The sequence below is a fragment of the Daphnia magna genome, linkage group LG3, assembly GCF_020631705.1.
Source record: "Daphnia magna isolate NIES linkage group LG3, ASM2063170v1.1, whole genome shotgun sequence".
Lineage (NCBI taxonomy): Eukaryota > Metazoa > Arthropoda > Branchiopoda > Diplostraca > Daphniidae > Daphnia > Daphnia magna.
The window spans coordinates 7,593,117-7,619,581 of record NC_059184.1 but is presented as its reverse complement, the minus strand read 5'-3'; the positions used below and the strand labels follow the sequence as shown (position 1 = coordinate 7,619,581).

The window sequence follows — 26,465 nt, the reverse complement described above, 5'->3', positions numbered from 1 at the left end:
TCCCCCTCCTACCAAAATTAAAATCGCAATATCTTCTTAAATGATACAGTTTATAAAGAAAAAATTAGATGGTTACAATCGCCTTTTAAAGCTGCATTTAATGGTGTATTTTTTTATATTTTCATGAAAATAGCCCACAACGACACCCTTTAACAAGGCGAGATAGGGAAAGAGTCCCGTCCTTTAGTTAGAGTAGTCCATGAACTAGCTAATATTTTCAATATTTTCATTTGGGCCAGTGTAGATCGTGTACGCATCGTCGTGTACGTGTACTGGGTACATCGTGTATTATACCGTGTATTTGCCAATCTCCGCCCCCTAGTGGGAAGTGCTTAGCACGGCTTGTACACGGTTTATCACTAGCAGACGACGGCAGAAATTGGGTAAATCGTGTACGGAGCCTTCCGTGTACGTGTATTGGTTTGGTTTGGTTGTCAATTTTAAATAAATACGATACGATACGATAGTTTAAAATGAAGAGAGAAATCAGCAAATTTGGTCTTATTTTAATAAATATAATATATATATATATAAATAATTCTTTTAACAAATCAACGATGGCTAACCATTGCATTTGCGCATTTTCAAAAACGAAATGATGAATGCCATTGAGCCTTGCCTATTGGAAATGACCATATGGACGTTTTTGTTGAGGATCATTCCCTTGGGTCACTCGTTTTGGGGAATAAGTCAGTGGTGTAAGTTGTGAGCAAACTAATTAACCGTTTTTGATTGGATTTAAGTAATCTGTTCTCTGTTGTGTTTCTTTCGCGTTTCAACCAACGGAAAATGGTTTTCAATAAAAAACAAACTGACTATATGCTGAGCATCGTTTCTATGTTTTCGGATAATACTTTACCTGCGTACATAATCAACGAAGAAACAAATTTGCCACCGCATGCTCTTTTGCCAAACCCAGGTAAGATTTCTGTTAAAGATAAACATAGCAATAGAATGTTTCATAAATTGTCAAAATGTTTACCAAAGAGTTTTTTCTACTTCATTGTAGAAAGGTTACGTATTTATCATAGAGGCAATTCACATCGCGGTTTCGCGTGTCAATTGTTTCGATGTCCGCCATTTTCTCTGGTTGTTTATGTCATGTTTTGCGTTGTTTGTATTGGCTGAAAGTGTTATTTCCCAATACAAAGTGGATTTTGTGAATCAGTGTTCAATTTTTTTAAATTTTTTTTTGTGTCAGGTAATTGCTACGTATCTTGGTTAGTATGTGTAGCAATTTCTGTTTCCAGATCACATTTCTTGTATTTTTAAAAAAATCTTTTCTGTAGGGCTTTCATGGGTTTTCAATATTGTTGTGCCCCGGGTTGCAAAAACAAATAACATTAGAGTTTGTAATGCACATTTTGTTCTAGGTAAGTCTCGACAAATTTATTAATAGTGAATGTGTCTATCTAATTCTTCTATTTGAAATCACACAGGAAAACCTTTTTAGTACTGTTGCAGACGGCCCCGTCTGTCTCCTTACTCCACCTATGAGTCCCTTTCTGTATTGTTTGGGTGCCCTGAGGGCCCTTGTGATTGTCCCTTGTGACCGTCAGTTGGCGTGACTGTCACGTAAGCCGGCCGGCGCACGAGTAGGACAGTTAGACCTGGCGTAGCAGTCGAGACAAGTGTGTCTCCGTAAGTCTTACTGTCGTAAGCAAGTTTAAGAGAGAGCTTTGGCCAACACCTGGCTCCTTCGCGCGCATTGTGTTTCTCGTGTTTAATATATTCGTGTAAGAACCCTAATTCATTTGTCGTTTACTTATTTATTCGTGTAATTTAAACAATCTGATTAGTCGAATCCGCTCGTCGGCTGAGCAGATTGCAACATTTGGTGTCAGAAGTCGGGCACGGGCCATTGAATAGCTCTCATTTTTTGTTGTTTTTTTTTTTTTCTTCTCCTCTCTCTCTTTGTAAAATTTTCTTTGTGAGAGCTGCCCGTGCGAAATTCACGTAGTTTTTTTTTTCTTGTCGTGTCACCAGCCCCCTCCCCCAAATTTTTCGCATCCTTTTTTTTTGGGTTGAAACGCCCCCTCCCAACCCCCCAACTTTTCGCGCGTAAAACCACGTGGCCCGTTGAGGCCTGGGAATAATTCGTGTCATTTTTTTTTTTTTTTTTGGTGTGTGTGTGTGTATGTGTGGCTTATATAATCTGCGTGATAGCCGCCATTTCTTTTTTTTTCCTTCGCGTTAATACGCTTTTTGCTCCGGTATTGAGCAGAGTTTGTATTTTTTTTCGTTTCTTTTTCTCTAGTATTGAGCAGAATAAGTATTGATTCTGTCCTTTTTTGCTTTGTTTTGTTTTTTTTTCTCTTTCCCCGATCACGTTGTCCAGTTGTCGTGTGTCGTAACGACAACAACCACCCGTATCTGTATTTCATTTATTTATTTATTTTTTTTTTTCCTTTTTTTTTTGTATATTTAACTAACATTTGGTAGTAAGTAAGTGTGTGGAGTCCTATCGATAGGTCTTGGGAAATCATATGCCGCCTAAGCGTACAGATTCTTCAGTGCCATTTCAAATAGTAACGCGTTCAACCACCAGGACGGTTGCCACGCCGTTGAAACCTGCACGAGTAGTAGTGCCGACCACACAAGTACCGTCACCGTCCCTGCGTGGTGGCGTGAGTAGGCTCACTTATAATTTACCAGTTTCGGCAACTGCAGTTTCAAGGGTACCAGACATGGCGCTGCCCCAGGATCTAATTGATGCGCTGAGAAATCTCACGACGGCAATGGGCCAAGATCGACTAGCTGCCCAAAATCAGGCGGCAGATCTTTTGAACGCGTTGGACCAACAGCGTCAACAGTCAGCGAACTTGGTGCAACAGCTGGCCAACAATGCAGCAGCCGGACAGAACCAGCAGCAACAGCAAAATCTTCCCCAAGCTCCAGTTTTACCCATTCCACGTATAGCAAATGCGGCTGTCGACTCCATTCCATGCTTTGAAGGTAAGCTGATGGATTTTCCGCAAGATTTTATTGATTTCGTTGATAGGGTAGCCGTGGCCGAGGGCTGGACAGATGCGCAGCGCATTCAAGTAGCAGCAAGGCGTCTGCTAAAAACAGCGTTGGATTGGCATATCCACATAGGCCACACCCACGCAACTTGGAATAATTGGTCGCTGGCATTCACGGCGAATTTTTCACCTCGATTGCACGTGAGTGAATGGCTCCATCTAGTGGAAGATAGGCGGCAGAAAAATGGCGAATCGGGTATAGAGTACGCTTTGGACAAGCATAAGGTATTGCGTGTTGCCCCTATCCCACTTAATGAGGAGAAGATGGTTGCATTTTTGATAGATGGCCTCGCAAGTTGGCAACATGTGGCCGCCATGACAGCGAACCGTCCAGCCAACGTCACGGAGTTTATTCAGAGGATAAGGGAACTAGAGACTCTTGGCGTTGCGTCTCGCTTGGTACCTCCACCAGCACATGGACCAGTGGCGCCACCTTGGGCTCCACCAGTGGTTCCACCAGCGGCTCCGACAGCAACCCCACCATTGGCGCCATCTAGCGCTCCTGATTTAAACGCCACTCTAACAGCATTTGGCAACCAGCTGGTTCATCAACTGACTGCACAGTTCAACAAGATGACAATAGGGAGTCGTGGTACCGGTGGTGGAGGAGGCGGAGGTGATCGTGGTGGAAGAAGCGGAGGTGATCGTAGCGGAGGAGGATGGGTCGACCCTAGCAAACGGAAATGCTACAACTGTGGGGTGGTTGGCCACATCTCCCGTCACTGCCCAGCAAAGTCGGGAAAAGGACCGACCGGAAGTTAGGAGCAAGGCCTATGCTAACCGGTTATGCACACCTTCCTTGTCGTCCCCAGCTTCCACTGGTTAAGGTATTCATAGAAAATATTGGTGAAGTGACTGGCCTGGTTGATTCAGGCGCTAGTTTGTCTGCTATAAGACTTAGTGTAGTAGGGAATGTTTTGGATCCTAATCGTAAGAAACCTTTTGTAAATCTAACTGGGGTGGATGATAAAAAAGTCATTGTTGATTCATTTTGCTCTTTAAAAGTAAAATGTGAAAATAAGGTGGTTGAGTTAAATGAAGTAGCTGTAGTTAAAAATTGTCCATTTGCATTGATTCTTGGGGTAGATTGGATTTTGAAAAGTAAATCAAACTTGATTGTAGAAGATGGTAAAATTGTTTTAAAATCTCTTGATTCAAACAGACCAAAAGTTAAGAAAGTTCGTTTTGCTGGCATTGAAGAACAAAATATTTGTATTAAAGAGGACGATGAGAACATTTTTTTTGTGTCTGACGAGCTGATTGATTCTTTGGAGGTAGAGAATAAAACAAAAAGGTGCCCTCGTGTGATAGGCACAGAAGTTAAAGTTGTGGAATCAGTTGTTATACCAGCAGAGTCTCTTTGTTTTGTAAAAGCTAAAATTTCTAAAGAATTCACTGGTAATGTTATCGTCAGGCCAAATATGTGTGCTCGTCCTGGTATGGAATGGGTTATTCCATCCTGTGTGGTAAAAGTGTCAGCGGGAAAACTTAAAATCCCCGTATTAAATATGAAAATGTCATCTCTTGTGTTACGTCGTAAAGGTTTTATAGCGTATGTAGATGCTGATTTCGATCACAACATGGTAGTCGTCGGGCAAGAAGAACAGCCAGAAAATCCTGTTTGCTCCTTGGTTAACAATGCTGTTCAACCCGATGAGAAGCAGAAGATCTTGATGGACGCTCGCGTAGGCGAAAACTTGTCGGAAGAAGAGAGGAGTGCCGTTTTCGAGCTCTTGAGCAAACACCTACGGTGTTTTCCCTCAGCAGATGGCGAACTGGGATTTACAAACATGGCGGAGCATTCCATTGACACTGGCGACACTCAACCAATTAGTTGCGTCCCGTATCGCGTATCAGCTGTGGAGCGAAGAATCATAATTGAAAAAGTCGCCGATATGCTGAAACAAGGTATCATCCGTCCATCATTTAGTCCCTGGGCAGCACCGGTAGTACTGGTTTTAAAAAAATCAGGTGACTTTAGGTTCTGTATTGACTTTAGACGTTTAAACGCAGTGACAAAAAGAGATGTTTACCCTTTACCCCGATTGGATGACGTTTTTGATCGTCTTGCTGGTGCTAAATATTTTTCCAGTTTAGACCTGATGAGTGGCTATTGGCAGGTACCTGTTGCCTCCGCTGATACGTGTAAAACAGCGTTTGTCACTCCAGATGGATTGTACCCTACTGGCACACGTACGTCCGTGGGACGTAATATACATGTCCGAAGCGGGATTTGGGATATACGGATCCGTTATCCGTGGGATCCCCTCTTGATATGCATACTTCCCCTCCGAGCGATATAGAACCAGTATGCCCTGGTAATGTCCTGTTTTTAATAACTATAGGATATAAAATAAGCAACTAACAAGGATGAAACTGGATTTGTCTAGTGGTTCTAGAGACGTCCGTTAAACGTTCAACGGTAGCATTTCCGGATGTACTGGGGATGTCGTTGGATGAATATACGATACCCTGCTGTGGCCCATAGTATATACATGGTATGTCCTTAGTACGTACACTCTCTATCCAATACCCCTTCCAGTATGTCCCGTTATTTTATTTATTTTTAACCAAAAAATTAATAAAAGAATAATTCGATTAGATTATACCGGTTTATTTTTAAATCAAATCAATGGATGTAAACATTTATCATTTTATCAGATGTTCTTGCCAGTGTTGCTTATAGACTGGACGGCCAGGTATAACAGCACAACAACCGTTAGTAGTACTCCATCCGGCCAACTGCATTTCCGGTGATAATTGATAGAATATTGGACGAGTGTTGATCAGGACAGGAAAGCCGACGGTAATTCTTAAAGACCTGTAAAATTCATAATAAGGTTAGGTTCACAGAATATTCAGGGGAAAGACAACGAAACCGCAAATCAAGCATGGCTGGTATCGCATGAGTGCACTCATGCGACATCTTCAGAGCATTCTTACAAGCCCATGGGCTTGTAAGAAAACTTTTTAACGTACTGAAAAAATTGTAGACCTCAACTAAACAAGCTATGAAAAATAATTCGCCCAGCGTGACGGAATTGGCCATTGTTAAGGGTAAAACTGAACCGCAACACAAACGGTAGCTGCATTGGCTTCCCAGAAGCCTGTAAATAAATATTGATGAGCAACATACCTGTAGAAGATCTTTCCTGTCGAGGCCGGATCACAAATATCTCCCTTTTCATAAAGACCTCCTTCATGACTAACTTTAAATAAGAACAATATAGACACATGCGAAGCATAAGGAATATTATATAATACATGAATTATCTTTACCCGTGTCTACAGCTTGCAGTCCATATCCAAAAAATTCTCTTGACTTTCATATGAGACTGAATCCAGTATTTGATCTGGTCTCGAAGCTTGAATTATCTTTAAACTCATGTGATTCTTGGTTATTCTTGATTGTTTTGTTTCATTAGTTGAATCTTTTAATATAATAAATCAATCGAGATCCTGTGCAGGAATACACCGACAGCTGATTCTATGTCGATATATGTTCACTGAAATCTTAACTCAGTCGCTGTCTTCTTCATCACCAACATGTGATGTTTGCGAAGACGATGCCTTGGCTGGTTTCAGTTTTTCTGGAGCCCGTACGAAACGTTTTTTCGTTTCTTTTTCCAACTGAGAATCCTTAGCGTCTGGTAGTGTTTTACGGACACCCTCTGAAATAAAAATATTGTTTAGATATTAACAATCTTCAAAAATTATACTCCTCAACTTACTGTGAACAGCATCAACAATTTTAGAGCCTGAAATTTTATGTTTCTTCACACCCTTTTTCTTAATTCCAATTGCAAGCAGATCGACACTCCTTCGTTGTTATTCGATCCCACGCCCTAGTTACCGCTTCAGCAACAGTATCGCCACCGCATCTTTCCACTAGAAGAACCTTAGAATTCAAATATATAAAATACTTGATTTTTTCGGAATAATAAAACTTTGAGTTTACCACAGCATCAAACGTCTGGGGGTCCGACAATAACTTTTTCTCAAATGCTTGAAATTCAGTTACGTCTTTAAGTGGAAGTCCCTCCCAATTATTTCCTTCAATTTCAGGAGTAATTTTCCGATCAATTTTGTCTTCAATATTTCTTATTCTCAAATCAATCTTTTTGACAGCTCTATTACTTGCTGAAGAGCCTTCATGACCATCAAATGCTCATAGGATGGACCATTATTTATGCTGACATTTGCTTTCTGAAATAATAAACTAATTTCAAAAGAAAGTTATTTGTTGTTCCAATTCACGCATTTTACATATATACCTTAGTGTTCGTCCAATTCATTGAGCCACCATTAGATGCATTCACCGAACTTACACCACTTGACAATAGGCCCGTTACATCGGCATCTAGTCAACAATTTGGGTTGATTAACATGATTCATAGTAGTAAAGGATTGCACAACGAATGTTGAACTTGCCTGTAGTATTGCATGAAATGAATTGTGGTGTCTCGTCGACAAAATCTTCCGTATCTTGAGATTTACTTTTCGCCTTTTTCAAGTTGTTTTGGACTCCAACTGATGTACTATTCAACTTCGCCGTGTCTGATGAGCAATAAGTCTCTTGTCTTTCGGCGTTCCGACTCCCAGTTGAGCTTGCCAGCAAGTCTTGGCTATGTAAGTTCTGAGACCCACTTGGACTTGTCAGCAAGTCTAGGCTTTCTAAGTTCGAAGACCCACTTGGGCTTGCTGGCAGAAGTTCTTGACTTGCTTGAATTTGGCTTACTGGCGATTGGTTTTCTAAACTTACGTAGGTCTCACGAAACATGTCAGGTGATGATTCTTCTAAATTGAATCAATATTTGGAATAAATTATTACAAACATATTTCACACAAACAATGAATTACCTAAAGCTGATGCTGTTGAAGTTGAAGCTGGCAAAAAGTGCTTTGGTACTGATGGTAATGCGTCAGCCAGCATGGTGGCAGCACGTCTTGGACCTTCATCATCGGATGAAGACTGTACATTACCCTTTTGACTCTTATTCTTCTGACTCTTATTCTTCTGACTCTTATTCTTCTGATTTGTATTCTTTTGAATCTTTTCCTGATGATTTTCAGGACTATATGGCTCAGTTGGCTTCTTCGTTCTTCCTCCTTTACCACCTTCCTGCACTGGGCGTGTGTCTAAATCTGAATTCTTTGTAGCCTGGTCTAAGTTTTGCCTCGCTAAATTGTAAGATTCTGAAAGAGAAAAATGGAAAAGTTAGACTAACACAACTACAAACATGGAATTTCAGAATACCAAATGGGAATCGAATATCTGCAAAATAATTTTCCCAATGAGGTCCACCATCTGGGTCAGCTCTACGAGTGCATCTTAACAAATAATTGTCTGTTGGCCAATAACAACATGAAGCCATTTTTACTCCAACGACACCACGAGTAGGATCAGGAACTTCAATTTCATAAATCCAATTTGACGGTACCACGCAAGTTTCTAAGCCCCAGTTACGTACATAATCGATAATCCAAAATAGTCCATCCTACATAAAAAATTGTTTAGAATCAAAAAGTCCACAGTGAAAAGCAGTAGATTGCAGAATGTTACTACCATACATCTTTTTTTTGCGATTGCTGAGACATTCTAACTCCAGAGTGTAATGGTTAATTAATTTCTTTTTACCCACGCTTCCGATGCTTCTTAAACCGATGAAGTGTGGTCTTCAGCCAGCGTCACTTTCATGCTTGAGTGAAAACAAATGACTGTATTAATCCGCAGTACGTTGCCAGATTGAAATCAAGTAAAAGAAAATGAATGCTGAATTTCTTAAAAACTGTAATTACATTCTTATTACATTCTTATTATTAAATTAGAAATTATATTATTTGTTTCATTGTTAAAATGAAGTACAATATCTTGAATTTGTAATCAGCCAAAAATCCAAAATGGCAGCCTCTTAGTGTGTTTGTTGTATGATAGAATTAGTCTGCTACGCCTACAACTTTACGCCGTTCACGTTTCTTCACACATATTCGTACAGGTATATTTAATTTTACATATTTGTTACCTTCCTTGACGTTTCATATGAGATCAATTTTTTGGAATATTGTAGTGAAAATGGCTGATCCTGGAGATCGAAAGACGAAAAAGTCTTTTGTTTCACAAAGGCAGATGAGAAACAGAATTAATGCAAGATTGGAGGATTACGTGAGAGATTTTTCTGACAGCAACCTTCAGGAAGGCATCCCAAGGTAAAATGATAGTTCCATATTTCACACTACAACATAATTAAAAATATTTCTATATTGCAGTGAGATGCAGCAGATAGTACATAAACCTCCAACAAACGCTGCAGCTGAGCAATTGGTCACTGCTTATTATGTCAATCCGATTTCACCAAATAATTTACCTGCTCCCTCTTGTGAGCCTGTACGCAATGAAAGTAAGTTCTTCAATTGGTTACCAATATAGTTAAGCATGACTTTCTCTTACACATCATTAAATGTTATCTCTTTATTTTTAGGTAGTGACTCTGAGCAAGCTCATGAACAAATCGTCCCTGAAAGTTATGATGAAAACAGCTTTGATGATGAAGAATCACACAACTATCGAATCATCTGATGATTCAGATGATTGTTACGACTACTCTGAGATTGACTGGAGTTTATATTCAAGTGACGATGACGATGACGTTAATAATTTAGCCTGCCTTGTACCAACTGGAGATTTTGGCTCATCTGTCAGGAACAGTTTGGCTGAATGGGTCGTCACATCAAGAGTCTCTCGAGTTCATGTGAACAGCTTATTGAAGATTTTGAAGAACAAAGCACTACTAGACTACTTACCACTCGATACAAGAACGCTACTTAAGACATCACGAGGGAAACTGGAATTTATCGATGTACCACCTGGAAAATATCACCACGTTGGAATTGAATCTGTTTTGGTAGCATTTCTGTCACATTTAAAAAGAACGGGGAGACCAATTCCAGGAGAAATAGTGATTTTTTTTAATGTTGACGGAATCCCTCTTACCAACAGCAGTGCTAGTGAATTTTGGCCAATCATCTTTCGAGTAATTGGTAAGAAAGTTACAGTTCAAACATCCTTCTAGCGTATACCGTATTGATAAATTTAAATAAAAGCGAGGAAAAGGCGAAGCGGTGTTCTTGGATTTGCTTTGCTCCAGCTGTAACATCTGCTTCTCCTGTGCTTGCATGTAGATACTTGTTTGTGAGATTCCTCGGATTTGTCCATGAGAAAAAAACTGGCGACGTTTCAATTTATCAGATTCTTCCTGCGACGCACAAGCGGATGTTACTTCTGAAGCAAAGCATAGCAGGCAACGCCAATTCCTGTTTCGCTTGCTTTCATCGCATATAATCTATAGCCATTTACTTTTCAGCTTCTCCAAGTTTACTTTTATTCATTGGAAATATTTCGTTTATTTTTAGGGTTTGACTTCGTGTTTGTTGCGGGGATATATCATGGACGCGGAAAACCGAAGGATGTCAATCAATTCCTTGCACCTTTTCGTGATGAGTACATCCGTCTGAAAATCAACGGCCTTAATTTCGATGGGAAAAACATTTCAGTTTCCATTAAAGGAATGTCATGTGATGCTCCAGCTACGACGTTCTTGATGAACATCGCTTCACATAATGCCTATTACGGCTGCAGAAAATGCATTTCCAAGGGCGTGTGGGTAGCAAATATCTCGACATCCCTAGAAACCAAAAGAGGTGGTAGAGTAACTCATCCGGACGTTAATGCTAGTCTCCGGACAGACCATTCCTTCCGCCAGAGATCACAGATTCAACATCATAACAAAAATGGAGTCAGGTCAGTCGCAGAAGACCTTTTCGAAGACATTTTGAAAGCCGTAGTTATTGACCCAATGCATTGTGTAAATATTGGGGTATATAAAAAAATGTTGGGAATTTGGTTTAACGATCCGTTTGATAAAATAAGATTGAAGAAGGATGACATTTTAGATATTTCAGTTTTCCGTGTTGGCTTAAGTAAGTTTGTCACTTCAGATTTTGCTAGAAAACCTAGGGCAGTTGAAGACTTACCTCGTTGGAAAGCAACTGAGCTTAAGTTGGATCAAAATTATTTAGGACCCGTAGTATACAAAAAATACTTGAGCTCCACCAGTTACGACCACTTCATGCTACTTCACGTGGCAATAAGGCTGTTGACTAACAGAGATTCGTGCGGGCGAGATGCAAATTATGCAAATGATTTGTTGAGATTGTTTGTTAGCAATAGTGCAAATATTTATGGAGAAAAATTCATTTCACACAATGTTCATTCGCTAATCCACTTATCTCAGGACGTGATGATACATGGATGTTTAGACGACTTTGCAGCATTTTGCTTTGAAAACAAATTGCAAACAATGAAAAACATGTTAAAAAAAAGTGGTCGGCCTCTTCAACAAATTGTTAGGAGATTAGACGAGGAAGCACGCCATACTTTTATGAACCAGAACAGTCGACGATTTGTAGAAGGCTTTAAGCTGGAAAAATCACATACATCTGGTCCCATAATCCCTGCGCTCATTTCCGGGAAACAATTCAAATTACTGCTATTCAAATATTCTAAGTTATCCGTCGCTATCCCTGATAATTGTGTCCTTATTAATGGCCCACCAAAAATGATCGTTTTGATTGATAATTTTGTAAAAATGACTGATGGAAAGATTTATGTTGTGGGAAAAAAATTTGAACAACAAGGGGATTTCTTTACATACCCGTTATCATCCAGTTGTTTAGATGAATTTCTTGTCTCTGGTTTGTCCCTCACAAGTGAATCATTTTTATTGTCATCCGTTCTGTCTAAATGTATTCTTCTTCCAACTAGTCTTCCAGAAACAGGGTCGTTTTTCGCATCTGCCATAATTAATATGAATGTGAATTGATTTCGTGTAATTATTATCAAAATCAATACATGGATAGTCCCTTGTTTGTACGGCAATCAGAAATTAATTTATTCAAATCAGTACCCATAAATGAATCGACTATTGTTGTCCATCCATCTCGGATACACAAAATTTGTGATTTATATCCTAGTTAGTACATAGTACGGACATACTTCGTCGATAACCTGCGATATCATTATCTCATTCCAATTGCATTCGAAAAAATACATAAATTAGACATCCGTTTTCTATTCGACTCGGACAAGGCCATTTTAAAATCAGATCCCATTTTATATATTGTCTGGATATTCCTCTCCCATGACTATTGGATGTATACGCTTTATTCAAATAGCAGCCGAATTTTTACCAAAAAGGGACATACCTAGTTCATCCGTGTAGGAATAGTTCATTTATTCAAATCTTATCCAAATCTTTATATGGAAGGGACGTACCATCTCGGTTGGTAATGATTAACCCAACTTGGTACATCTAACGAATGTTAAAAGTATGTTCGACTCGGATTACTTTATTCATTCAAGTCTAATCCCACTTTTTGCATAAAAGGCATATACAAATCATGTACCATCTGGGATGGCAATCTTTAACCCGACTTGGTACATATAACGAATGTTATAAGGATATTCGACTCGGATAACTTCACCTTTTCCAAAAACCATCCCAATATTGACGTATTATTAACGTACTCTGATCATCCCATCGCCGACGTACTGGATCGGGATGTGTTTATGTTGTTGGGACGTCCCAAGGATGAGGCGTGCCAGTAGGGCGTCGTCCAAATCCGCAAGTTCCATCCGAGAGAGGATCCTGAGTGGGACGATTGGCAAGACGAGCCGGACGATCCAGATGAAAGCTTGGTCCACCAAGCGGATGAGGAAGATAATGTGGTGGCACCATCACTCGCCATTTCACCAATCGATCCGCCGAATGAAGTCGTGGCTCCTCCCCCTCCAACGAAAACGAGAGCTGGAAGGACAATAGTACCCCCTAGTTGGTTGAAAAATTTTGTAAAATAACCCTGAAGCATTTCGTATTTGTTTTCTTGGCTTTGCCATAATTTTTTTTTTGTTGTTGTTGTTTTTTTTTGTTTTTTTTGTTTTTGTTTTTTGTTTGTTAGCTTAATAGCTTTTGCCCGTCTATTCCCACCCCCATCCATCTCCATAAGTTTAGTTTTTTTTTTTTTTTTTTTGTATTTATTTATTTATTTTTTTTGGTGAGATAGAAGTAGGGGAATGGAAAGGTTAGACTTAAGGTCCCCAATCTCGTGTTGACTATTTATTTGTTTGTTTCGATTTGACAAATTGCGTGTGTGTCTTTTGTAAATAGTTTTGTTGTCCTATTTGAATATTTGTGTCAAATCGAGTCAGGAAGGGCCGAATGTTGCAGACGGCCCCGTCTGTCTCCTTACTCCACCTATGAGTCCCTTTCTGTATTGTTTGGGTGCCCTGAGGGCCCTTGTGATTGTCCCTTGTGACCGTCAGTTGGCGTGACTGTCACGTAAGCCGGCCGGCGCACGAGTAGGACAGTTAGACCTGGCGTAGCAGTCGAGACAAGTGTGTCTCCGTAAGCCTTACTGTCGTAAGCAAGTTTAAGAGAGAGCTTTGGCCAACACCTGGCTCCTTCGCGCGCATTGTGTTTCTCGTGTTTAATATATTCGTGTAAGAACCCTAATTCATTTGTCGTTTACTTATTTATTCGTGTAATTTAAACAATCTGATTAGTCGAATCCGCTCGTCGGCTGAGCAGATTGCAACAGTACACTGGAGAAACACACCGAGACTGGGCCCCATCCCTGAATCTTGACAAAGTGTATGTTAACGCTAAGTCAGCCATAGATAGAGAGTCAAGAAGAGTAATTTTAAATGTTCAAGAGGTAATACAAATTATGAAGTATAATTTATTCATACGTTATTACAACAAAAAGTTATATGTTATAGTAATGTTACAAATAAACAAATGAAGAGTAATAACCTTCGCGGAAAATTCCACAAACAAGCTTTAAAAGTTCCTTTACAGTTGACAGCTAACGCATGAATTCCACAAATAAAATTCCACAATTCTCGTACTAACTGACGCGGAATAGTAAATGTGGAATTTTCCGCGTATTTTTTTCAAACTATTTATAGTGGCAGTGGCAACTGAAAAAGACCTGCTGCAGGTTTCGCGACATTTTCGCAGTTTTATTTTTTTTTTTAATACTTTAACATTTTATTATTACGTTTTGTTTATTGAGCTATATACGGATATGGTTTGCACATATCAATCAGAATTTTTTTCATCGAAAATAATATTTTAAAGAACAATTAAGAGACTTTTAAAAAGTTAGTCCCATAAGAGCCCATATAAAAGTAGCCTACATAGTTACACACACTGCCAGCGTTGCCAATTTCAGCCATTCCAGTTTTCGTCCCATTTTTGCAGACGAGGGCTCTCTGAGTACGCTTACCATAGACTCCTATACCTTGCCTTCAGTAACCAATAAAATTAGAAACTAACTTAATTACCAACCCGAAGGAATTTACAAAAATCTATGCTAAGCGGATAAAACACGTGCGATTAGTAGGCTTTTTATTTCTATTTTTATTAGAAAACGTACATGAGTTGTTCTCTACATGGAAGTTCCTGAGGTGTTTCGCTTTCCGTTTGAACCATATCCAATTCAGTTAGATTTCATGAAAAATTTGTACCAGTGTATTGAACAAGGAAAGTTGGGTATTTTTGAAAGTCCAACAGGAACGGTAAGTATCTTGGAATTTGTGTTTTTCATAACATTTATAACATTGACAAAAAAATAATTACATAATTTGGTGTCGTGTATTTTAGGGAAAGTCATTGAGCTTGATTTGTGGAACCCTATCATGGTTAACTGACCATGATCAACATAAAAAATTACAGCTAGAACAAAAATTGAATATCCTTAAAAAGGCTGATGAACTTGAAGTAACATCAAAGCCTTCAGCTAATGAATTGGGTGAACCTAGGTGGTTCACTTTAGCTACAAAAAATGTCAGAAATTCTCATGAGCAACGGCGTATCATGTCTGAACTGAATAAAATTCTATGGCAAGAAGAAAGAATTAAAAAACTGAAACAGAGAGTTCAAAACATTTCCAGCAATGCTTTAAACAATTCTGAATCTGAACTCCATGTTTTCGCTGCAAATACTAAAAAGTATCAAACTTCAGAATTAGTTACTTTGGAGGATGATGATATGTTGATTAAGGATGACAGCGATGAAGAGTTGCCAGTAGAAGAACCATGTGAAGAAATGGTAAAACATGATGCTGTTCTGTATCTGAATTAGTTTGGTTTCATTAATACCCCTGAGTGACTTGAATCAGCTTTTTTTTTTTTTTTACTTTTTACTTTTAGTTGGATGATACAAAGATTATTTTTGCTAGTCGGACACATTCTCAGATTTCTCAGTTTGTACGAGAGGTGAAGAAAAGTCCCTTTGGAGATAGCATCAGACTAATTTCCCTTGCTTCTCGTCAGCAACTCTGCATCAATGAAGATATAACTAGCTTAAAGAACAGTACCTTAATGAATGAAAGGTATTAGAATGATGTTTCTCAAAAAGAAATTATGACTAATACTTTCTTCAAACGCAGATGTCTGGAAATGCAGAAAAACCGATCGAGTTCAACGTCGAAAACTGATGACGGGCGACCATTAAAAAAGGCAAAAAAATCTTCGTGTCCTTTTCGTGATCACAAGCGAATTCAACTCCTTCGTGACATATCTGTAACCGAAGTAGCTGATATTGAAAGCCTAATACTTTCAGGGAAAAAACAAAATGCATGTCCGTATTACGCGGCCCGAACGGCTATCTCTGACGCCCAGGTATGATTGACAAGATATAGGTATCAAACACTAATAGTTAGCAGATATTTTTTCACGCAAGAACCGTTATGTATAATTTTATCCATTGATATGTAATTTGAAATTTTCTAGTTGATTGTTGTGCCTTATGCAACACTACTAAAAAAAAACACGAGAGAATCATGTGGTTTGAAGCTTCATAATAACGTTATAATTATCGTAAGTATTCCTTGTCTAGCTACATGGATTGGAAGTTTATTTTAAAAATTGTTCTCTAGGATGAAGCTCACAACCTACTTGACGCTATTAGTTCTCTTCATACAATCTGTATTTGGGGGCACCAGATAAGTCAAGTTCATTGGCAGTTGTTGCAATACCATCAAAGATATAACGCTTGTCTATCAGCGAAAAATGTGCTACCAATCAAACAACTACTGTTCTTCTTATCTTGTCTCATGAAGTCCCTTGGTATGCACGGAAAGCCATCAGAACACAATCATCAAGTTGGCCTTGAAGTTGAATGTAAAGGGGATGAAAAAATGTATGAATGCTCAAAATTCTGCGTTGAAGCCGGTTTTGATCATATTAACATACACGCACTTGTTGAATTTTGCGAAAAAACCAAACTTCCCCAAAAGCTACTTAACTTTAAGCCGGTGACAGCTGAAGTCACTCCAATAGGCGCTTTTAAAACATTTATAGGAAAACTACAGTCAGATCGGGTACAAAAGGATTGTGCGCCTATAGGGGAGACTGATTGGAAAGGCACTAGTCTTATGCCAATCCTAGAATTTATGCGATGTCTTCGCAATTCTGATCAAGATGGAAGAGTTCTCTGTGTTAAGAAGGTTCTTCCATCAGGTGGTTACCTTAAGTACCTTTTACTTAATCCTGGGGCACTATTTAAAGATTTTGTTAACGAACCTAGGTAATACATTTCATTGTCATGTTTTAAGTACTTAACTTAACAGTTTTGTTATCCTAGAGCTGTTATTGTCGCCGGTGGAACCATGCAACCCAACAGCGAATTTCGATTTCAGCTGTTTGGTGCTGCTGGCTCTGCACAAAGCAGAATTATGACATTTTCGTGTGATCATATAATCCCTCCTGATCATGTCTTACCTTTGGTATTGACAAGAGGACCATCTAACAAAGAGTTGGATTTTTCTTGGGCTAATCGGAGTAATTTACTCGACGAATTAGCAAACTTCCTCTCCAATATCAATCAGGTATTTTGTTCTTTTCCCTGTTCGTACAAATTTGAGGTTCAATCGTTGTCAACGTGCTACATATCTAGGTAGTTTCAGGGGGTGTCGTGTGTTTTCTTCCTTCGTATGATTTTGAAAGGGTAAGTTCAATACCGTTACAGCTTTGTCCCTTAACATTTATTATTTTTACACGTTTTTACTGGATAATAGCAAGTTTTTGAACATTGGATAAGAAACAATTACATTTCGAAACTTGAAAATCGGAAAAAGTTGTTCCGGGAGCCAAAAGAAGCAAAAGATGTTGAACATGTACTGTCGGAATACGCTCGATCCATTAGACAATTCACAAATCCATCTAGCAAATGCGGGAAGAATGGAGCTATGCTGCTCTGTGTTGTGGGTAAGATTTTTTTCAGTTGTAAGGCACAATGGTAGTTGCCCTTCAGGTTTAACTTGCTGGCTAGACAAAAATGTAACGTTTGTAATTTGTTGTTGGTAATAGGTGGAAAGCTAAGTGAGGGAATCAACTTCAGCGACGATCTGGCTAGATGCGTTATTGTAGTTGGCCTTCCTTACGCAAACAGTCAAGCAGCAACATTAAAGGAAAAAATTGATTATTTAGATAACAACACGGTACGTTATATACTCCTCACTAAACAAGAATTTGCAATGTTTTTGCGCGCCACAGCAAATAGGACCGATATTCGATATTTTCGAAATAGTAATTTGCTACATTAGCTATAAAATGTTTTCTTTACAGGCTAGCTTTTTACCAGAAGGAGAAGTCAGGTCCCCTGGCCAAATTTATTATGAATCCTTATGTTTCAAGGCCGTCAATCAATCTATTGGAAGAGCAATTCGGCATAGCAAAGATTATGCTGTATTAATATTGGCTGACCACCGGTATTCCCGCCCAAATTCTATATCAGCGCTTCCTGGTTGGATAGCTAGACATCTTAAGGTTAGCGCGAATTTTGGACCATCTTTGGCTTCGATCCGTAAGGTAAAAATTTTCAGTTAATTACACATAGCAGTTCGTGTAATATCTTCGTTTTCAAGTTTCTTTCTATGCGCAAACAAGTAGAGGCTGATGCCCTTAGAATTGGCACACAAGAAAATGCTTTATCTGGAGGTAAAACTGATAGCACAACTTACTCTCACTCTGAATCATCGTTATAATCTCGACTTTCTATCGATTGAGTATTTCCACCATTTAAGTGTGAGAAGAGTGCATCAGGGATTTTTGGTCGAGGGTCCTTTTCGATTTTTGTTTTCAAAGCTCCAGTTTCTGAAAGCATCCATTCTAGTTCTGCTCAAAATAAAATATTATTATTGTGATAGATTAATATCCCATCAACATTTGGGTTCTTCTGCATAGCATTGTACCATCTTGTTTAATTCCAGAGGCAAAGCAATTGGCTCCAATAAATTGATGTTTGAGATCTCCATTGTGGTACACAAATATTGTTGGCAAATTTTGATCTGGATAATTAGCTATACACAATCCTGCCAGGCTTTTCACAAACTTCAACATTGGAAACTTATTGGCTAAATTTCGAAAATGTTCATTTATCAGGGAAGAAAGTGGAATCCTAGAATACATCAAATAGATCAAGTGAAATTTTGCTGGATAACTTAACACAACCACGTTGATTACCCTTGTTTGTATAGATGCAAAATAACCCAAATCCCTTCACCTGCTCTGTTTACTTCTTGCACATGATCTTTGCCAGTAATTTCTAACACCTCTCTAAATTTATTAAATTTTATTGATGCTTTCATCTCTGCAATTCTTTTCTGGCGATGTTCAAGAAAAACTTTTTCATCTAATTCATCTTCAAGACCATCTAAATCATCAAGCTCTAGCTCCTCAGGTTTTTTTTCTGATTCCAGAAACAATAATATCAATAAAAGTGCTCAAATAAGATCTGATTAGTTTAAGCGCGTTGGGCGCATCATAGGCTTTACCCCCACCTCCCTTTTCTTTTTTATTATGTCACTGTTGCCATACTTTTAGTCAGACTTGCTATAAATATGCTAAATATAAAGGGTCACAAACAGTTCTATCGAACGAATTTTACTAAATAATTCTTTTTAACCATCTTTAATAAGTGTATCAATAAGAATGTTTCACTCTTATGTAGATTAAGCACTTTATTCTTCTTTCATTTATTGAGACAAAATAATTAAAATCAATTGCGAGAAGACATGCATGGAGCTTCGATTGAAAGAAAAAATTATTTGTTGGAATGATGACCGAAAATTTCCCGATTCATTAATTTCCCACGTGATTTGGTACTGTTACAAAAGTATATGATAATTATTTTTCATTTTAACTCTTCCGAAACTCGAATGCTAGTTCTATGGATTAAAACGGCAATGCTGAACCACAAACCCGCAAATAACTTTAATTGATTCACGAAACTCTAACTTGATTTTATGGAGGTAACATATAGACACATTATTTAAGTTATTTTATAATAAAAATTCGTTTTACGCGCTATTGATGAAGTGAATATCTATAATCCAGTTGTGTAAAACTACTACATTACCCCCTTTGGAACTTAACGATTCTATTATTATTTTGATTGTTTCGAGACTGGAACCCTGCATTTTCAACATTCCACACCGAACCTCAACCACAGAGCCATGAACATTAGTAATTCAAATGCCTGTATCTTATAATTTAAGAAGAACATTTGGGCATTAACAAGAATAATGGAAATAAGAATAGAAGAATTATGGCAAAGGACTTTCTTAAATAAGACCGAAAACATTAAGTCGGCTTTTCCTTTTTTTGTCTGTTTAATTGCAAATCCCAAAAGAGAATTATAAACTGAAGTCTGATAAATAAAGAACTAATAACGTATATATTTACCATTAAAACAACATATATTTCGATTGGCAGACTAGATTAAAAAATGTATAGTTTTTACAAAGAAAATAATCAATGCTACAGAAAATGTTCCAATATATTTCCTTAATTGGATTATTATTTATTAATTCCTTAACTTTATTATTAAACTGCCAAAAAGTTTGACAAAGTTTCTAACGAGTTATGCTCGTCGTTTGAGTTAAGATCGTTGTCACTATTTTTATTTATGGAACGATTCATTTTTCCATATGAGGATACTGGAACTGCGTCAGATGACTGAAAGACTGCTTTATGGCCTGTGGACTTGTCCACCGAAGCAAATAATGCGGGCTTCCCGCTTTGTCATTAGTTCCTATGTTTAGATAACAGTAAATATTTGGAGCTTATACTATAGGGCGCTGAAATTTTCTACCTGACAACCGACCCCCTCCGAAAGGTTGCTGACCGACAACAGCCCCAGTCGACTTGTCGTTGATATAGAAGTTTCCAGCAGACATTTTCAGGCGTTCTGCGGCTTGTGCTAGGAATTCACGATCCTCTGCAAACACTGCTCCCGTTAAGGCGAAGGATGTGGAAGAATCAACTAGTTCTAAGGTTTCGTCCACTGCGTTGTCGTCATAAACGAAAGCCGTGAGAACGGGTCCAAAAATCTCCTCAACCATTATGCGATCCCGCGGATCTTTGGTTTCTAATAACGTCGGGTGGATAAAATAACCGACACTCTTATCGCGATGTCCCCCAGCAATGATTTCGAGGTGAGGGGCCTGCTCAGCGTGCTTGATGTAGGAAGCTATACGATTGTATGCTCGTTCATCAATGACTGATGATGTAAAACTATCAAAATCGGTAACCGGTCCAATTTTCATTTGCTTCATACCCTCTACAAGGCCTTCTTTTATCTGTAACGATAAAATAAAATAAATAAATAAAGATACGAATATACCGTTGGTTACGAAGCTTTTCGTTCAACCTGTTTCCACAATGAAGATGGAACATAAAGCCTGGAACAAGCCGAGCATTTTTGTCCAGAATACTCAAAAGCACCACGAAGGGTAGAGTTAACGACGTGTTCGACGTTTGCAGAAGAATGGACAAAATGATAGTTCTTTCCTCCACACTCGCCGACCAGCCGAGGCAAATTCTGAAAACGGTCCACGTTTTGTCCCACTTGCATCCACAACCAATGAAATGTTCTGCCTCCGCGAAAAAACAAAATATTATGTTTCTTTGGGTCTAGTATAACAGCTTTTTTTACTTACGGAACAGATCCGGTAAAATTAATGGCACTTAAGTGGGGTGAGGTGGTAATAGCACGACCAAATGTAGGCCCCTCTGCCGGCACGAAATTAACCACTCCAGGCGGAATACCACTCTCCTCCATCAATCGGAACACGATATAATTAGATAACATTGCTGTATCCGACGGTTTCCACAGCACCACATTTCCCTGAAGGCAGAACCCAATAAATACTACAAAATGCTAATTTGTTATTAGGAAATAAACCATAATAGCAGGAGCGTATGCAAGGTTTCCTCCTATTGCTGTAAAATTGAAAGGTGAAACGGCAGCTATAAATCCTTCGAGTCCTCTGTGTCGTACCTACACATAAAAAAGCACACAATGAGTCACTTTGCTTCAATGGTGCATATATCTTTGCCGGACCGAATTCCTTATAGACGGATCGACATTCACGGGTTGGTAATCATACAACCTCTGAGCAAAATCTGCGTTGAATCTAAAAATATTGATTTTATAAATTTCGAAATATTGTTACCAATCGCTTTGCCTTACCGTAAAAAATCGGCCAACTCACACGCTGCATCGATTTCAGCTTGAAAAACCGTCTTTCCTTGGCCCAGCATAGTTGATGCATTAAGCTGGCTTCGATATTTTGTAGATACCAAATCTCCTGCTTTTAGAAAAATGTCGATTTTTGTGTTCAAAGGAACCTTCTCCCACGACTTTCTAGCTTCTAGTGAAGCACTGATGGATTTTTGTAGCAATTCCTAATTTTACAATGCAACAATTACAATAAAGAAAAAACAATTTTCGATTGGCTGTCAAATTACAGGGGTGGCATAACAAAATTTTGCTATCTTTTTCTGGTGATTAAATGGCTATATAAAGAATAAAAATAATGAGTTAGCTATAACATGATCCGTAAAACATAAAACATGTAGGATACCATCGTCTGATAATGAATATCATCAGTCCAATATTCTTTGCCTGCAATAACAATTGGGATTTCTTCACAAGTTGCCTGTCTGTGTTGTAATGCATCTTCCAGCAAGGATCTTTCTGAACTACCTTTCAAATAACCTAAGATAATCACAGACACAGGAGGTAAAATACCATTGCCAAATAGCAGATCGTTTACATACCGAGAATAGGTTCATTCACCAAATTAATTGATTGAGCAACAGGATTTTGTATGATGGGTGGTCCACTGAGACATCTCAAAAAGGATTTCCTAAATGAATAAAGACTTGTAGAGATTATTCATGTAGCTTACACAATTTGACATGTTCTCACCCCACATAGAGTCTTTTGGTAGATGAAAGATGAAGAGTAGATTTTGTAATAAAGGAAATCATTGTAGGGGCTAGGTATGTCAAAAGGGCGAAATATAAAAATGCAAAGAACAGAAAGCGCAGCTACAGTAAGAAACTTTTGGTTCTCTTTCAGCTAAAAAAGGCAGCACCCACAACCTGATAAGCACAAATATATTTCAAAGTATGAATAGTGAAGGTCACGTACTGTAACTCGACAACATGTTTTAAATTCTGGGAGCGTGAGGGGTGGGCGGGCTGGTTGCAGCAGACATCATATTATCAAGGTTATTTTGTTTCACAGTATGTTAGATTGAATGCTACACAGTTTAAGAGAACACATATAACAGCACATCATTCGATTTGAACACGTCCTAAAAAAGAAAGAAATAGGTAACGTTATTAGTTTATTAATGTTACCGTAAGTAATTCGCATATTAAGATCTTTATCAATTCAGACGACGGAATTTTTTTTATTTGTTTACGTTTTGGAGGTTTCACGATTCAGACACTAGATGTCACTGTCTAAACAAATTAAATAAGAACAAAAACGGAAAAATTTTCGACGATGACAATAATTTTGGAAAAGCACAGGTTCTAGTCTTATGCCAATCCTAGAATTTATGCGATGTCTTCGCAATTCTGATCAAGATGGAAGAGTTCTCTGTGTTAAGAAGGTTCTTCCATCAGGTGGTTACCTTAAGTACCTTTTACTTAATCCTGGGGCACTATTTAAAGATTTTGTTAACGAACCTAGGTAATACATTTCATTGTCATGTTTTAAGTACTTAACTTAACAGTTTTGTTATCCTAGAGCTGTTATTGTCGCCGGTGGAACCATGCAACCCAACAGCGAATTTCGATTTCAGCTGTTTGGTGCTGCTGGCTCTGCACAAAGCAGAATTATGACATTTTCATGTGATCATATAATCCCTCCTGATCATGTCTTACCTTTGGTATTGACAAGAGGACCATCTAACAAAGAGTTGGATTTTTCTTGGGCTAATCGAAGTAATTTACTCAACGAATTAGCAAACTTCCTCTCCAATATCAATCAGGTATTTTGTTCTTTTCCCTGTTTGTACAAATTTTGAGGTTCAATCGTTGTCAACATGCTCCATATCTAGGTAGTTTCAGGGGGTGTCGTGTGTTCTCATCCTTCATAGGATTTTGAAAGGGTAAGTTCAATACCATTACAGCTTTGTCCCTTAACATTTATTATTTTTACACGTTTTTACTGGATAATAGCAAGTATTTGAACATTGGATGAGAAACAATTATATTTCGAAACTTGAAAATCAGAAAAAGTTGTTCTGGGAGCCAAAAGAAGCAAAAGATGTTGAACATGTATTGTCGGAATACGCTCGATCCATTAGACAATTCACAAATCCATCTAGTAAATGCGGGAAGAATGGAGCTATGCTGCTCTGTGTTGTGGGTAAGATTTTTTTCAGTTGTAAGGCAAAGGCTAGTTGCCCTTCAGGCTTAACTTGCTGGCTAGAAAAAAATGTAATGTTTGTAAATTGTTGTTGGTAACAGGTGGAAAGCTAAGTGAGGGAATCAACTTCAGCGACGATCTGGCTAGATGCGTTGTTGTAGTTGGCCTTCCTTACGCAAACAGTCAAGCAGCAACATTAAAGGAAAAAATTGATTATTTAGATAACAACACGGTATGTTATATACTCCTCACTAAACAAGAATTTGCAATGTTTTTGCGCGCCACAGCAAATAGGACCGATATTCGATATTTCCGAAATAGTTATTTGCTACATTAGCTATAAAATGTTTTCTTTACAGGCTAGCTTTTTACCAGAAGGAGAAGTCAGGTCCCCTGGCCAAATTTATTATGAATCCTTATGTTTCAAGGCCGTCAATCAATCTATTGGAAGAGCAATTCGGCATAGCAAAGATTATGCTGTATTAATATTGGCTGACCACCGGTATTCCCGCCCAAATTCTATATCATCGCTTCCTGGTTGGATAGCTAGACATCTTAAGGTTAGCGCGAATTTTGGACCATCTTTGGCTTCGATCCGTAAGGTAAAAGTTTTCAGTTAATTACACTAAGCAATTCGTGTAATATCTTCGTTTTCAAGTTTCTTTCTATGCGCAAATAAGTAGAGGCTGATGCCCTTAGAATTGGCACACAAGAAAATGCTTTATCTGGAGGTAAAACTGATAGCACAACTTACTCTCACTCTGAATCATCGTTATAATCTCGACTTTCTATCGATTGAGTATTTCCACCATTTAACTGTGAGAAAAGTGCATCACGGATTTTTGGTCGAGGGTCCTTTTCGATTTTTGTTTTCAAAGCTCCAGTTTCTGAAAGCATCCATTCTAGTTCTGCTCAAAATAAAATATTATTATTGTGATAGATTAATATCCCATCAACATTTGGGTTCTTCTGCATAGCATTGTACCATCTTGTTTAATTCCAGAGGCAAAGCAATTGGCTCCAATAAATTGATGTTTGAGATCTCCATTGTGATATACAAATATTGTTGGCAAATTTTGATCTGGATAATTAGCTATACATAATCCTGCCAGGCTTTTCACAAACTTCAACATTGGAAACTTATTGGCTAAATTTCGAAAATGTTCATTTATCAGGGAAGAAAGTGGAATCCTAGAATACATCAAATAGATCAAGTGAAATTTTGCTGGATAACTTAACACAACCACGTTGATTACCCTTGTTTGTATAGATGCAAAATAACCCAAATCCCTTCACCTGCTTTGTTTACTTCTTGCACATAATCTTTGCCAGTTATTTCTAACACCTCTCCAAATTTATTAGATTTTATTGATGCTTTCATCTCTGCAATTCTTTTCTGGCGATATTCAAGAAAAACTTTTTCATCTAATTCATCTTCAAGACCATCTAGATCATCAAGCTCTAGCTCTTCGGGTTTTTGTTCTGATTTCAGCAATAATAATATCAATAAAAGTGCTCAAAAGCTATTAGAGAGATAAAAACCTAACCTTTAGAAGTGTAAGTCTTCACAACATTTTCAACCATATTCTCAATCTGTTCCTCAGTTATTTCAGCTTCCTTGGGCTTAGGTGGTATAATCCCTTTCTGGCGAAGAACATCGTTCCACTGGGTGTCTTCTGTTGGGTTCTTTAAGAAAAAAGCACCAAAAAAGTAAGAAAAAGACATAAGAAAATCTTACAAACGAACAACCTCCATAACAATGCTGGGACTGATTTTGACGAATAACCAAAGAAAAACACAATCAACACTATGTAGCCAGTAGCCACCAATGGAACTCAACTAGTACAGAATTTCTGCTTCGAGCTTATAACATATCAAGCCAAATAAGGAATTCCGCGACAGGGCAACGGGTCAGGGTAAACTGCGGACTTTGAGATGCGGAGTTGCTGACTGTCTAGATTCTACCAGAGTAATAGCAGGGTACAGTGCCGGTCCAGTTATAGAACCGCCTAGCTATGGAACCGGCTCGGTTATCGAACCGATTTTTCTTTGCCGTGTTTCAGCGCCACCGTTGGCCGTATTAGGAACTATTTCGATTTTCTAAGGCGGGAATGAATGGGTTTTGCCTTTTAAAACATGCAAAAAAATATTACTGTAATGGGTTTTATCTTTTTAGGCAATGTTGTACATCGGTTTAATGACCCAACTAATAATAATAGGCGTTAAAGTTATTCATACCAAATACAATAATAATAATAGGCGGTAAAGTTATTCATACCAAATACAATAGAATACAATAGCTTCCACTATTCATTCTTATCTTCTAGCACCTTGTTCCATTCCAGTCCTTCTACCAACTCTAATTTCTTTTTCCTTCTGGTATAACAACAGTTCTTCTAGTTCATCAAACCACTTCCTCTGTGAATGGTCCCCCACCAATGAAGATACACTAGTATCTCACCATTCATAGCCATAGACTATATTACACATATATTAAAAATCTTTTTAAGTTAGTCATAGCAGCGGTTCGAACACGGGACTCTAGATCTATAGAGAACAGCATTACCACTCTGCTGTGTGCCCTTACATTCTAAGACCGTCAAAGTTTGAGGGATGAAAGAACCGACGATAGGTGGCACTAAGATCGGGTGCT

General features: G+C 38.3%; 7 protein-coding genes across 16 annotated transcripts; 3 read left to right on the top strand and 4 right to left on the bottom strand.

Moving 5' to 3' along the window:
- Positions 1 to 1,431: 1,431 nt before the first annotated feature.
- LOC123470590 lies at positions 1,432 to 5,634 on the top strand. 2 transcript variants are annotated; one of them, XM_045171019.1, is made up of 3 exons: positions 1,433 to 4,931; positions 5,144 to 5,341; positions 5,414 to 5,634. In XM_045171019.1, the coding sequence occupies exon 1, from the start codon at positions 2,487 to 2,489 to the stop codon at positions 3,783 to 3,785; it is 1,299 nt and encodes a 432-aa protein (XP_045026954.1). In that variant the 5' UTR covers positions 1,433 to 2,486; the 3' UTR covers positions 3,786 to 4,931; positions 5,144 to 5,341; positions 5,414 to 5,634. The 2 variants fall into 2 exon arrangements, with proteins under 2 accessions (XP_045026953.1, XP_045026954.1); XM_045171018.1 differs by having other exon boundaries at positions 1,432 to 5,341.
- On the bottom strand, positions 5,622 to 8,752 carry LOC123470591. 4 transcript variants are annotated; one of them, XM_045171020.1, is made up of 7 exons: positions 8,595 to 8,752; positions 8,281 to 8,521; positions 7,884 to 8,219; positions 7,455 to 7,820; positions 7,298 to 7,383; positions 7,161 to 7,229; positions 5,622 to 5,844 (listed from the first exon to the last, which is right to left on the bottom strand). In XM_045171020.1, exons 1-7 carry the CDS (start codon positions 8,619 to 8,621, stop codon positions 5,743 to 5,745), a joined length of 1,227 nt encoding a protein of 408 aa, XP_045026955.1. In that variant the 5' UTR covers positions 8,622 to 8,752; the 3' UTR covers positions 5,622 to 5,742. The 4 variants fall into 4 exon arrangements, with proteins under 4 accessions (XP_045026955.1, XP_045026956.1, XP_045026957.1 ...); XM_045171021.1 differs by having other exon boundaries at positions 7,455 to 7,817; XM_045171022.1 differs by having other exon boundaries at positions 8,590 to 8,729.
- A 121-nt stretch (positions 8,753 to 8,873) lies between these two features.
- Positions 8,874 to 12,016, top strand: LOC123466476. Of its 2 annotated transcripts, none has more exons than XM_045171028.1 (5): positions 8,874 to 9,019; positions 9,092 to 9,230; positions 9,291 to 9,421; positions 9,507 to 9,575; positions 11,908 to 11,946. In XM_045171028.1, exons 2-5 carry the CDS (start codon positions 9,097 to 9,099, stop codon positions 11,910 to 11,912), a joined length of 339 nt encoding a protein of 112 aa, XP_045026963.1. In that variant the 5' UTR covers positions 8,874 to 9,019; positions 9,092 to 9,096; the 3' UTR covers positions 11,913 to 11,946. The 2 variants fall into 2 exon arrangements, with proteins under 2 accessions (XP_045026963.1, XP_045026961.1); XM_045171026.1 differs by having other exon boundaries at positions 8,875 to 9,019; positions 9,503 to 9,575; positions 11,908 to 12,016.
- Positions 12,017 to 14,262: 2,246 nt separating this feature from the next.
- On the top strand, positions 14,263 to 24,857 carry LOC116918908 (ATP-dependent DNA helicase DDX11). 3 transcript variants are annotated; one of them, XM_045171016.1, is made up of 12 exons: positions 14,263 to 14,658; positions 14,744 to 15,190; positions 15,292 to 15,473; positions 15,531 to 15,762; positions 15,874 to 15,960; positions 16,020 to 16,669; positions 16,727 to 16,970; positions 17,039 to 17,089; positions 17,160 to 17,349; positions 17,452 to 17,582; positions 17,710 to 17,947; positions 18,009 to 18,395. In XM_045171016.1, exons 1-12 carry the CDS (start codon positions 14,533 to 14,535, stop codon positions 18,038 to 18,040), a joined length of 2,610 nt encoding a protein of 869 aa, XP_045026951.1. In that variant the 5' UTR covers positions 14,263 to 14,532; the 3' UTR covers positions 18,041 to 18,395. The 3 variants fall into 3 exon arrangements, with proteins under 3 accessions (XP_045026951.1, XP_045026952.1, XP_032780597.2); XM_045171017.1 differs by lacking the exons at positions 17,160 to 17,349; positions 17,452 to 17,582; positions 17,710 to 17,947; positions 18,009 to 18,395 and adding exons at positions 23,623 to 23,812; positions 23,914 to 24,044; positions 24,172 to 24,414; positions 24,471 to 24,857 and having other exon boundaries at positions 14,312 to 14,658; XM_032924706.2 differs by having other exon boundaries at positions 14,318 to 14,658; positions 17,710 to 17,952.
- On the bottom strand, positions 17,227 to 18,940 carry LOC116918911 (phosducin-like protein 3). Its single transcript, XM_032924711.2, has 3 exons — positions 18,607 to 18,940; positions 18,336 to 18,541; positions 17,227 to 18,258 (listed from the first exon to the last, which is right to left on the bottom strand). Exons 1-3 carry the CDS (start codon positions 18,729 to 18,731, stop codon positions 18,107 to 18,109), a joined length of 483 nt encoding a protein of 160 aa, XP_032780602.1. The 5' UTR covers positions 18,732 to 18,940; the 3' UTR covers positions 17,227 to 18,106.
- On the bottom strand, positions 19,823 to 22,952 carry LOC116918909 (delta-1-pyrroline-5-carboxylate dehydrogenase, mitochondrial). The gene is made up of 12 exons (XM_032924707.2): positions 22,795 to 22,952; positions 22,358 to 22,533; positions 22,207 to 22,295; positions 22,011 to 22,144; positions 21,895 to 21,942; positions 21,617 to 21,831; positions 21,488 to 21,560; positions 21,329 to 21,424; positions 21,084 to 21,271; positions 20,795 to 21,017; positions 20,237 to 20,723; positions 19,823 to 20,176 (listed from the first exon to the last, which is right to left on the bottom strand). Exons 2-12 carry the CDS (start codon positions 22,417 to 22,419, stop codon positions 20,061 to 20,063), a joined length of 1,731 nt encoding a protein of 576 aa, XP_032780598.1. The 5' UTR covers positions 22,420 to 22,533; positions 22,795 to 22,952; the 3' UTR covers positions 19,823 to 20,060.
- On the bottom strand, positions 23,701 to 25,723 carry LOC116918910 (phosducin-like protein 3). Of its 3 annotated transcripts, none has more exons than XM_045171024.1 (6): positions 25,562 to 25,723; positions 25,360 to 25,498; positions 25,069 to 25,294; positions 24,798 to 25,003; positions 24,567 to 24,720; positions 23,701 to 23,982 (listed from the first exon to the last, which is right to left on the bottom strand). In XM_045171024.1, the coding sequence occupies exons 1-5, from the start codon at positions 25,565 to 25,567 to the stop codon at positions 24,569 to 24,571; spliced, it is 729 nt and encodes a 242-aa protein (XP_045026959.1). In that variant the 5' UTR covers positions 25,568 to 25,723; the 3' UTR covers positions 23,701 to 23,982; positions 24,567 to 24,568. The 3 variants fall into 3 exon arrangements, with proteins under 3 accessions (XP_045026959.1, XP_032780600.1, XP_032780599.1); XM_032924709.2 differs by having other exon boundaries at positions 23,701 to 23,978; XM_032924708.2 differs by lacking the exon at positions 23,701 to 23,982 and having other exon boundaries at positions 24,433 to 24,720.
- Positions 25,724 to 26,465: the final 742 nt, after the last annotated feature.